This window comes from Mastomys coucha, unplaced genomic scaffold (assembly GCF_008632895.1).
Source record: "Mastomys coucha isolate ucsf_1 unplaced genomic scaffold, UCSF_Mcou_1 pScaffold15, whole genome shotgun sequence".
NCBI classification, from domain to species: Eukaryota; Metazoa; Chordata; class Mammalia; order Rodentia; family Muridae; genus Mastomys; species Mastomys coucha.
Genome location: NW_022196897.1, coordinates 72,404,745 through 72,415,317, shown reverse-complemented (window position 1 = coordinate 72,415,317; position 10,573 = coordinate 72,404,745). Strand labels below are relative to the sequence as shown.

The 10,573-nt window shown below is 35.1% G+C and overlaps 1 protein-coding gene across 1 annotated transcript; it reads right to left on the bottom strand.

Moving 5' to 3' along the window:
• Positions 1–216: 216 nt before the first annotated feature.
• LOC116092077 (olfactory receptor 1030) lies at positions 217–7,391 on the bottom strand. The gene is made up of 2 exons (XM_031373436.1): positions 7,364–7,391; positions 217–1,178 (listed from the first exon to the last, which is right to left on the bottom strand). The coding sequence occupies exon 2, from the start codon at positions 1,171–1,173 to the stop codon at positions 217–219; it is 957 nt and encodes a 318-aa protein (XP_031229296.1). The 5' UTR covers positions 1,174–1,178; positions 7,364–7,391.
• Positions 7,392–10,573: the final 3,182 nt, after the last annotated feature.

Below are 10,573 nucleotides of genomic sequence, written 5' to 3'. Positions count from 1 at the left end.
ACATGAATGTAAAAGTGTACAATAGTAGAATAAGTCTCCCGTATTTACATGTGTTGTACTTCCACACACTAGGTAAACTGTTTCTTTTATACCTTTGAATTATATACTTTGAATAAAAGAATATGGGCTTTTATCTCATGTGTAAAGTGAATTTCTGCAAAAAAGTCGGATGCCATTTTCATAAACAAAACTTTAATTCATAAAGACATGATGATTTTACTTTGAAAGCACATTTCTTCTTACCAACTTCCAAAAAGCATGTTTCACATCCTTATTCCTCAGACTATAAATGATGGGGTTCAACATGGGACTTACAAAAGTATAGAACACAGCAATGATTTTGGACTGCTCTACTGACTTGTCTGTGGGAGGTCTAACATACATGCAAAATAGAGTCCCATAAAACACAGTCACTGCTACCAGATGAGACCCACAGGTAGAAAAGGCTTTACGCCTACCTTCAGCAGAACGCATCTTCAAGATGGCAATGAGAATGAACAGGTAGGAAATGAGGATGATGAGCAGGGAATTGGAGAGGTTAAATCCTGCTACCACAAACATTGATGTTTCCTTAATGAATGTGTCAGAGCAGGAGAGTCTGATGAGAGGAGGGTCAGCGCAGTAGAAGTGGTTGATGATATTAGAGCCACAAAAGGTCAAGCGATATGTCCACATGGTTTCCATCAGGCCACTAAGGAAGCCATAGATATAAGGACCAGCAATCAGACGCACACATACCTCTTTGGACATCTTGCTGCTGTAAAGCAAAGGGTTACAGATGGCCATGTACCTGTCATAGGCCATCACAGCTAGCATATAATATTCAGTAATCACCATAGCAATGAAAAAATAACACTGGACTAAACAAGCAGCATATGAAATGGTTTTCTTCTCTGATAAAAAGTTCACCAGCATCTTGGGAGTCACGTTGGTAGAATAGCACAGATCCAAACATGACAAACTGGCAAGAAAATAGTACATAGGGGTATGCAGGCGTGAATCTATTCTAATCAACACCATCATGCCAAGATTCCCTCCTACAGTGATCAGATAGATCACCAGGAAGATCACAAAAAGCAAAGGCTGCAGCTCAGGACGATCAGTTAATCCCAAGAGAATAAATTCAGTCACCATGGAGTAATTGCCTCTGACCATTTTCTTAGGTGCCAGCATGTTCACTTAGATGAGTTAAAGAAGGGTAAATGAGATGCATGTTAGATATTTTCTCTCTTTTTCCCTATCTCTCTCTTTTTATTCATCCACACACAGATATTGCTAAGGTTTGAGAATATCAGAGCTAGTACACTAGATTTTCAAATCTTTAAAAGTCAAAAATAGCCTTTTGTTTTCTGTGTGTATGGTTATGTGTTTGTGTGTGTGTGTGTGTGCATGTGTGAGTATGTGTGTGTGTGTGTGTGTGTGTGTGTGTGTGTGTGTGTGTGTGTCCTTGCCTTCCATATCATTTGGGGCAGGGTTTCAGAATCTCTTATTAAATGATCTAACAAGTTTGCTTCTCAGAATTCTATTGTGTCTCTGCTTCCCATATCAACATTGGAAGACTGGAGTTTACAGACACATGTTATCACAACCAATTTAAATGGATTCCAGGAAACAAATGTTACGCATACATGGGGTAAAGTGGTTAAGGCAGGTGCTTTACCCACTGAGCCATCTCGCCAGCCTAGGCTGGTATTATATTTTTTTTCATTATTTATTTATTTATTTATTTATTTTCCCAATCAATGCTTATTTTTATTTTTTTAGATATTTTCTTTATTTACATTTTGAATGATATCCCCTTTCCTGGTTTCCCCTCCAAAGGAAACGCCTGTTCCCTCCTCCCTCCCGCTGCTCACCAACCCACCCTCTCCTGCTTCCTGGCCCTGGCATTCCCTTACACTGGGGCATAGAGCCTTCACAGGACTAAGGACCTCTCCTCCCATTGATGACTGACTAGGCCATCCTCTGCTACATATGCAGCTGGAGCCATGAGTCCCACCATGTGTACTCTTTGGTTGGTGGTTTAGTCCCTGGGAGCTCTGAGGGTACTTGTTGGTTCATATTGTTGTTCCTCTTAAGGGACTGTAAACCCCATCAGCTCCTTGGGTCCTTTCTCTAGCTCCTTCATTGAGGCCCTGTGCTCAGTCCAATGGATGGCTGTGAGCTGCTATTTCTGTATTAGTCGGGTACTGTTAAAGCCTCTTAGGAGACAGCTATGTCAGGCTCCTGTCAGCCACCAACTTGCTGGCATCTACAATAGAAGCTGGAAACAACCCAGATGTCCCTCAACAGAGGAATGGATACAGATAATGTGGTACATTTACACAATGAAGTAGTATTCAATGATTAAAAACAATGAATTTATGAAATTCTTAGGGAAATGGATGGATCTGGAGAATATCATCCTGAGTGTGGTAACCTAATCACAAAAGAACACACATGGTATGTACTCACTAAGTGGATATTAGTCCAGAAGCTCAGAATATCCAAGATACAATCCACAAACCACAAGAAACTCAAGAAGAAGGAAGACCAATGTGTGGATACTTCGATCCTTCTTAGAAAAGGGAACAAAATACCCATGGAAGGAGTTGCAGAGGCAAAGTAGGGAGCAGAGACTGAAGGAAGGACAATCCAGAGACTGCCCCACCTGGGAATCCTTCCCATATGCAATCACCAAACCCTGGCTAGTATTCTTAAGTAGATCACACATAGCCTTAGTTAGCTGACAGCACAGGTGCAGATCGTGTGTACCCTTACAGGATCACAAGTTACCAAATTGCTTTAGAGTGAAGGAGGTAATCAAGATGCAGTAATAGGCCCAATTTGGATAAACTTCCAAGTACACATTGTAGATTATTATGAAACAGTGGTCTCCTTCTTAATAAATTTGGAGAGATTTACCAGTGACTCACACTGTGTTTATATCTAGAAGACTTGTGTTGGAGAATTTAATTCCCTTGTGTCAAAAAAGAAAGAAAGAAAGCCCAGAATTAAAGATACCAGAAGTAAATTCTCTCAGGATCAATTTTGCTACTATAATCCTAATTTTTCATAATATAGCATCTCTGTTGAAATACAAAAGGATGAAGTTACAAACAGGATAACAAAGATCTATATGAGTTACTAAGTAAAGGACTTTCATACAGTAGTTGGTATTACATGCATAAAAGAAAAATTAAGCACCAATAATTAGGTCGGGATTTCATTTTCTTATCAATTTACTTTTGTTCCCCCCCACCACCAAATCTCATGTTTCTCAATACATGACATGATTTGGCAATTCTGTTCTGGTAGTGGAGCAGAAATTTGAATTTAATCTAATTGCATGTAGAATAAGTTTAACTGTCTTTCTTATAGTAAATCAAAAAATAAAGAAAGGAGATATAATTACTGTTAGCACAGAGGGCAGAATGTGCCTTTGTAGATAACAAATTAAATTTTCAGATATTATCAGGTCAGTATCATCTATAATGGATAAATACAACAAGAAATTACTAGTTGGGACACTCTGTAGTGTATTTTAATTATTGATTTTGGTGCTATATTTAGCTTTTTTAAAGCTTTAAAAATAGATGGCATAGAAGAGTAAATTCAGTTGACTATCACAGTTATTTATTCAATTAATCACAGTAAGCAAGGTGGGGGCATAAGAGTTAACTGGAATGAGCCAAAGGATAGTTACTTTGTAAGTTTGATAGTTTACTTTATAAAGGATAGTTACTCTGACTATGAGGTGGAATCCTTACTTTATGCAAATGTGTGTCCCAAGTTCTAATATAGTATGAGGTTACTGTTTTAAGTATAAGAATCCATTATTTTCAGCAAAACCTACCTAGGTATTGTAAGAACTTATTTTTATATTTCAATCTATCTTCAATCAAGGCACAAAATAGAAATCAACAGACTTGTTCTATTATGGTACAGTAATTGCATATAATGCCAAACTCACCAGCTGAATATTTCAAATGCGTAAGCTGTCCTTGATAGCTGAATCAAACACAAGTACAAAATATGTTGATGGTGCTCCCAGAATGCTGCATACTTAATTAAAATAACCTAATACACAAATGACTGTGAACTAAAACACCATACATACTGGAGAAGAAAACAAAACAAAACAAGATACCCGATACAGGAGTTTGCTTTGAAAAGGGTGGTTTGTGTCATATAAGAAGGGTAAAGAAAATTAGAGTTAATTGTCATAGTTCAGTAGTATGTATTTTATATAAATATATGTGTGTGTTTAAAAATAAGGATATACATTGAGGAATAATGTAGCTGACCTGGGGTTTGAGGCATTTTTAAGAATTGTCTAGTATGACAAGTGTAAAAGCACACTCAAGAAATTTGAACATTTCATATGGAGACATTCCTTGTCTTTAAAGAATTGTGTTGGGATTTTGTTGGGAATTGTGTTGAATCTGTAGATTTCCTTTGGTAGGATATCTACTTTTACTATATTCCACTGGAAACTTTCAATTGAAATAGAAGTTATTCAATGCTTATGAGAAATATTACAAAGATATCTTTATAGAAAACATTAAACAGGAGATATCCCAATAAATATCGCTTTTCTTGTGACATTGTTGATCTATCTGAAATTTAGTAACTATGAGTTGAAATGAATACTGATAAGGTTTTTAAACATGTATATTGTTTATGAAATCAATTAAAATAGAAATATAGCCCATCACAAAATTTTACTGGCTCTATAATATCAACTTACTTCTATCTATATTGAAAGAATAAAAAAATAAATTAGATAATTTAGTTATCATATATGTTTATTTTCTATATGAAAATAAATCTAATCACAATACTTGGAAAATTACATTAAAAAAACTGTTGTGGTAAGTCAGTGTTCATTTTGAATATATAGGTGAAATTTTGAGTGACTAGTTTCCATCACACCAATTAGAAAGACAAACATCACGTTAAACAATAATCAAAAACATAATTATATCTATAAAATCAGATCTAAAGATTTTATGGCATCTAAAATGGTTGAAATGTACATATCATCTTCTTTGGAACTTGTCTGAATAAAAATTTCATGGTTGCAGAGTAGCCTAGAACTGTTAACATCACTATTGTTTGAGCATATAATCTCCTGCCCAAAAGCAGTGATTTAGTCATATAAATCAGATGAAGTGGGAGAACACTGGAAATTTTAGTTAAGGAAAGGGATAGAGAAGAAAAGAGTAATAGTTTCTCAATTAAAATTCCAGTAGTTGGGCACCTAACTACCTGGATGAGCATAGAGATATACTGAAGACAGATGGCTCAGTCATCAAGAGCAATGTCTGCTCTTCCAAAGGCCCCGAGTCAATTTCTAGCAGCCACATGGTGGCTCACAACTATCTTTAATGGGATCCAATGCTCTCTTGTGTGTCTGAAGACCACAACAGGTTACTCATATAAATATAATAAATAAATCTTAAAAAGAAAAATGGTAATGTAAGATAGAAAATAAGAATAGAAATAGATAAGCTAGATAGTTATGGTATCTATAAACTTCCTTAGAGTGTACACTGTTCTTATATGCTTTACCATCATAGATTTCAGCACCTCCATTCTCTCCTAGTTTTCTACTGGCATGCTTCTCAAATAAGAGGACACAATATGTTACTGCCTTACAATGAATGACCATGACATCTAGGTCACATTAGACGATGGAGATTCATATAATCCTCTATATTGTTAGTGACACTCTTTTAAGAATTCACTTTCGAGCTTCTAAACTAATATCCAGTTATCAGAGAGTGCATATGATGTGTGTTCTTTTGTGATTGGGTTATCTCACTCAGGATGATATTCTCCAGATCCATCCATTTCCCCAAGAATTTCATAAATTCATTATTTTTAATAGCTGAGTATTTCTGTATCCATTCCTCTGTTGAAGTACATCTGGGTTCTTTCCAACTTCCGGCATTATAAATAAGGCTACTATGAACATAGTTGAGCATGTGTCCTTATTACATCATGTTGGAACATCTTCAGAATACCCAAAATAAAATCCACAAACCACAAGAAACTCAAGAAGAAGGAAGACCAAAGTGTGGATACTTCGTTCCTTCTTAAAAGGGGGAACAAAATACCCATGGAAGGAGTTGCAGAGACAAACTATGGAGCAGAGACTGAAGGAAGGATAATCCAGAGACTGCTCCACCTGGGAATTCTTCCCATATCCAGTCATCAAATCTAGACACTATTGTGGATGCCAGCAAGTGCTGGCTGACAGGAGCCTGATATAGCTGTCTCCTGAGAAGCTCTGACAGTACCCGACTAATACAGAAGTAGAGGCTCACAACCATCCATTGGACTAAGCACAGGGTCCCCAATAAAAGAGTTAGAGAAAGGACTTAAGGAGCTGAAGGGTCTGCCGTCCTGTAGGATGAACAACAATATGAACTAACTAGCACCCTCTGAGCTTCCAGGGACTAAACCACCAACCAAAGAGTACACATGGTGGGAATCATGACTCCAGCAGCATATGTATAGCAGAGGATGGCCTAGTCGGTTATCAATGGGAGGAAGAGGCCCTTAGTCCTGTGAAGTTTCTTTGCCCCAATGTAGGGGAATGCCAGGGACAGGAAGCAAGAGAGGGTGGGTTGGTGAGCAGGGGGATGGAGGGTAGGGAAGGGAATAGGGTTTTGTTTTTGTTTTTGTTTTTGTTTTCGGAAGGGTAGCCAGGAGAGGAGATATTATTTGACATATAAAATAAAGAAAATATCTAATAAAAAAAGAGACTCATACTTTCTAATGCACTTATTAGATAAATTAACATTGATCTCAATTTTCTCTCTTCAATAATTTACAGATAAATCTTTAAAAGATCTATAATATTTAAATTTCCAAGAAAAAATAAATTTCAAACTAATGTATCTTTCTTTTGACTTCTGTGAATTATTTTAAGACTGCAGTATAATTATTTCATTTTTCATTCTCTTTCCTCCTTTTAAACCTTCCCATATATCCCTCCATCTACCTTTTCATATTTATGGCCTTCTTTCCCATTTATTTTTGATGAAAGAGTTTTGTGGGTATTAGAGAATTTCCCTTAAACATATTCTAATAATATCAGTGTGATGCACAACTTATTTCTTCCATTTGGTATTAATTTTTGAACGAATTATTGAAATGCAATTTGGGAAAAAGAATGACTAACACATACTTTCACTAAAATTTTAGTATTTTTCAGTAAGCAATCTAAATCACATACACACATATTCACTTATTTCAGCAAGTTAAGACCCCCTATTGCTATTCAATAAGTTTTGTTCACACTTGATTACTCATGATGACTATTTAAACTGAAGAAAAAAAATAGAAATACAAAGGTCATGATATTCATTCCTACCTGAATTCAGGAATATTTCTCACAGAAACAGTAGAGTTCCAACCAAGGAACTGCTTAAAATGATTTATGCCCTATTTGTAATTTGGAGAGCTTATTCCCAAAGTATTTTTTTAACATACCCCAAAGAAATAATTAAAGAAACATAGTAATTGGTTTAGACACATACTCAATTAAACCATGGGATTTGAGCAGTGGAATTGCATCACCATGTAGTCATCTTCAGCTCTGTATTTCATGTGTTTAAAATTGATTCTCAGAGGATTTTTTTGTTATGAAACACTATTTCTTACAAGAAAATAGTTTCAACAATTAGTAATGGATTAATGTTTTGATATAATGCATGGACTTTGATTTTTTTATGATTCTTTCAAAGCTGGAATTTTGTACTGTAAATCTCACAATTATAACTAAACTAAGTAGTCATATTACAAAACTAATAATTTTGTTTTAATGATTTAATAGACCACCAATATCATATAATTAAACTTAATGAAATTATTAGAAAGCAAGTTTATACAGTATAGATATCTCCTAAACATATTAAAATTTTTCAGCAAGATTTCAAGACAGCAAGTATTAATAAATAAGACATTCAGATTTGATTTTCTGTCAAGGAAACAAAATAAATTCCTCATAAACTTAAAAAAATGAGACTAATCATAAATGTATAAATTTGGTTCCAAATTTCTAAACCTATGAAAGATGAGGTATGTCAGCAAAGAAGCAATAGGTAAAGTCATATGTGTATATATATATATGTATATATGCATATACACACAATGTGTATGTGTGTACATGCCCATGCATGTGTGTGTATGTATGTGAGCATGCATCTGTGTGTGTATTAAGAGATCATACATACATTACATTGATGAATAATGTTTTGGATTCTAAACGAGACCTAGTAGACAAAGAATAACAAATGGTAAAGTGCAGGAGAGATGTAAAGTATCCTCAATATACACTAAATACTTATATGACAGTACCCTTACTAGTGTAATGCATTGTATACAATAAAAATAAAGAATGAAAATTACAATGCTGTAGCCAACTTCATACACTAGACTTATATGTAATAAGTATCCCCAGTAATGGGTCCCAAGGATAGACATTCATCTACCTCTTCACATAGTTGTCCTTCCTGGATAAAGATATTCAACAAGGAAGGAATAAGGAATGAAACCGAAGGAAATTAAACAGTTTTACTTACAGATTATATATGGAAATATTAAAGAAACTATAAAATGAATAAATATACTAGAGTCACTAAGATAGACTAAACTTCAGGACAAAGCAGAAACTTACATTTACTTGTACCTATAAAATATTCTTGCAACAAAAAATATGGAATAAGCAATATGATATAAAGACATAACATGAAGTTATAGTCCCGAGTTATGTTTGAACAGTGGTTTACATGTATAAACTTAACTTGAGTGCAGGAGAATTTTATAAAATATTTATACAAAATTCTGCTTTCTTTGATATTTCCATGGGGCTATGTGAATTATAAAATTAAGTAGCCAAGGTGGTTCTAGATGAACAATAACAAAACATATACTGATCTTAAAGAGTAATTACTTGATATGCAACTGGAACAAGATTATATGAATATATGGTTTATCTTATCTTTATGGTGAAATAGGGCTGTTGATATATTCAGCTCCCTGAGGCAATAAGACATTCTGAGAGAAAGAAGATCTGTCTTGTTCCATTAGTTCATCTTTTAGCACTGATCTTGAAGGTTAGATACTTTCCACGGCCAAAGAAACTGCTTTATTTGCTTCCAAAAATTCCTCATTGTCATGTGTTAAGAAGAATAAAACAGCCAGGCAGTGGTGGTGCATGCCTTTAATCCCAGCACTTGGGAGGCAGAGGCAGACGGATTTCTGAGTTCAAGGACAGCCTGGTCTACAGAGTGAGTTCCAGGACAGCCAGGGCTAAACAGAGAAACCCTGTCTCGAAAATCAAAACAAACAAACAAACAAAAAGATCAAAAAAAGATAAGAAGAATAAAACAAACATTACTATTCTGAAAGGAGTTAGTAAGAAAAGGACCAGTCAATGCAGTAGCCTCACTGTCTGCTATGGCTTACTGCCTACTCATTTTCTGTTTTTCTTGTTTTGTCTCCCCTTTCTGATTTTAGTCCTTACTCTCAGACCAATATATTCTAAACTGTCAGATGAAGATGAAACCAGAAGTGACTTCTCAAACCTGAATCTTAATAGACAGCAGGCTTACAAAACATGGAATCCTGGATCCACAGTCTTACATATACAAAAGTATAATCTATCAGTTCCATGCTACTTGCGCCACTCCTTCTCCACAGAAGCACATCAGTGAGAAACAAAAATCGTTATCATGATGCATTTCCTCATTTTAACTAGTAAGTAGGTGGAGGAGTACAGATTCACCATTGTTCCTTAAAAGTCCTTTAGTAAAAAGACTGATGGGTCTATCACTGAAAGGCATTTATCCTAGAACCAGTATATCCGGTTAACTCTTTTAAACAAGTTCACACCAGGGATATAGGCACAAAAACATAGCATTCAGAAGTATTTCCTTTAAGTAGCCCCCTTTCAAATATTATGTGCTGATTAATCTAGTGACCTGTTTACAACATGGATTTGAACACAGATCTGAGCTGGAATATGATTCCTTATTTTAATATGTGCTGCAGGGATATCTCTGCTGCTATTGGCATCAATTGTTGTGCTCTTTGCTATGAGAAAACATCCCACAGGAGCAAAATAATGGAAGAAGGACTTATTTCAGTAATTATTTTAAAACATATTTAGTCACCATGGTAGGAAGATATAGAGGCAGGAGAGAGGTACATTAGTTACAGTGTGCCACACACAGGAATCATAAGTTGAATGACTGTTTATGTGGCTTCGTTTCTGTTCATTTTGATTCAGTTCATGACTTCAGGTAAGGAGATGGTTCTGTGTACTTTCAACAAGTATGTTTTTCCTCATGTTAACTTCTCTAGATGTATCTACACAAGATAAAGAGATATGTCTACTAGGTGATTTTCAATCTAACCAAATTTATTGTAAATACTACTATTGGTCCCTGAAGTAAAAGCTGCAAAATAGGACAAAATTTAGGCAAGACGATTTATTTCAACACATAAAACATTTAACTAGGATATGAAATGTATGGCCACAGAGAATATGAAAAAATCATCAAAATACAAATTTATTTCT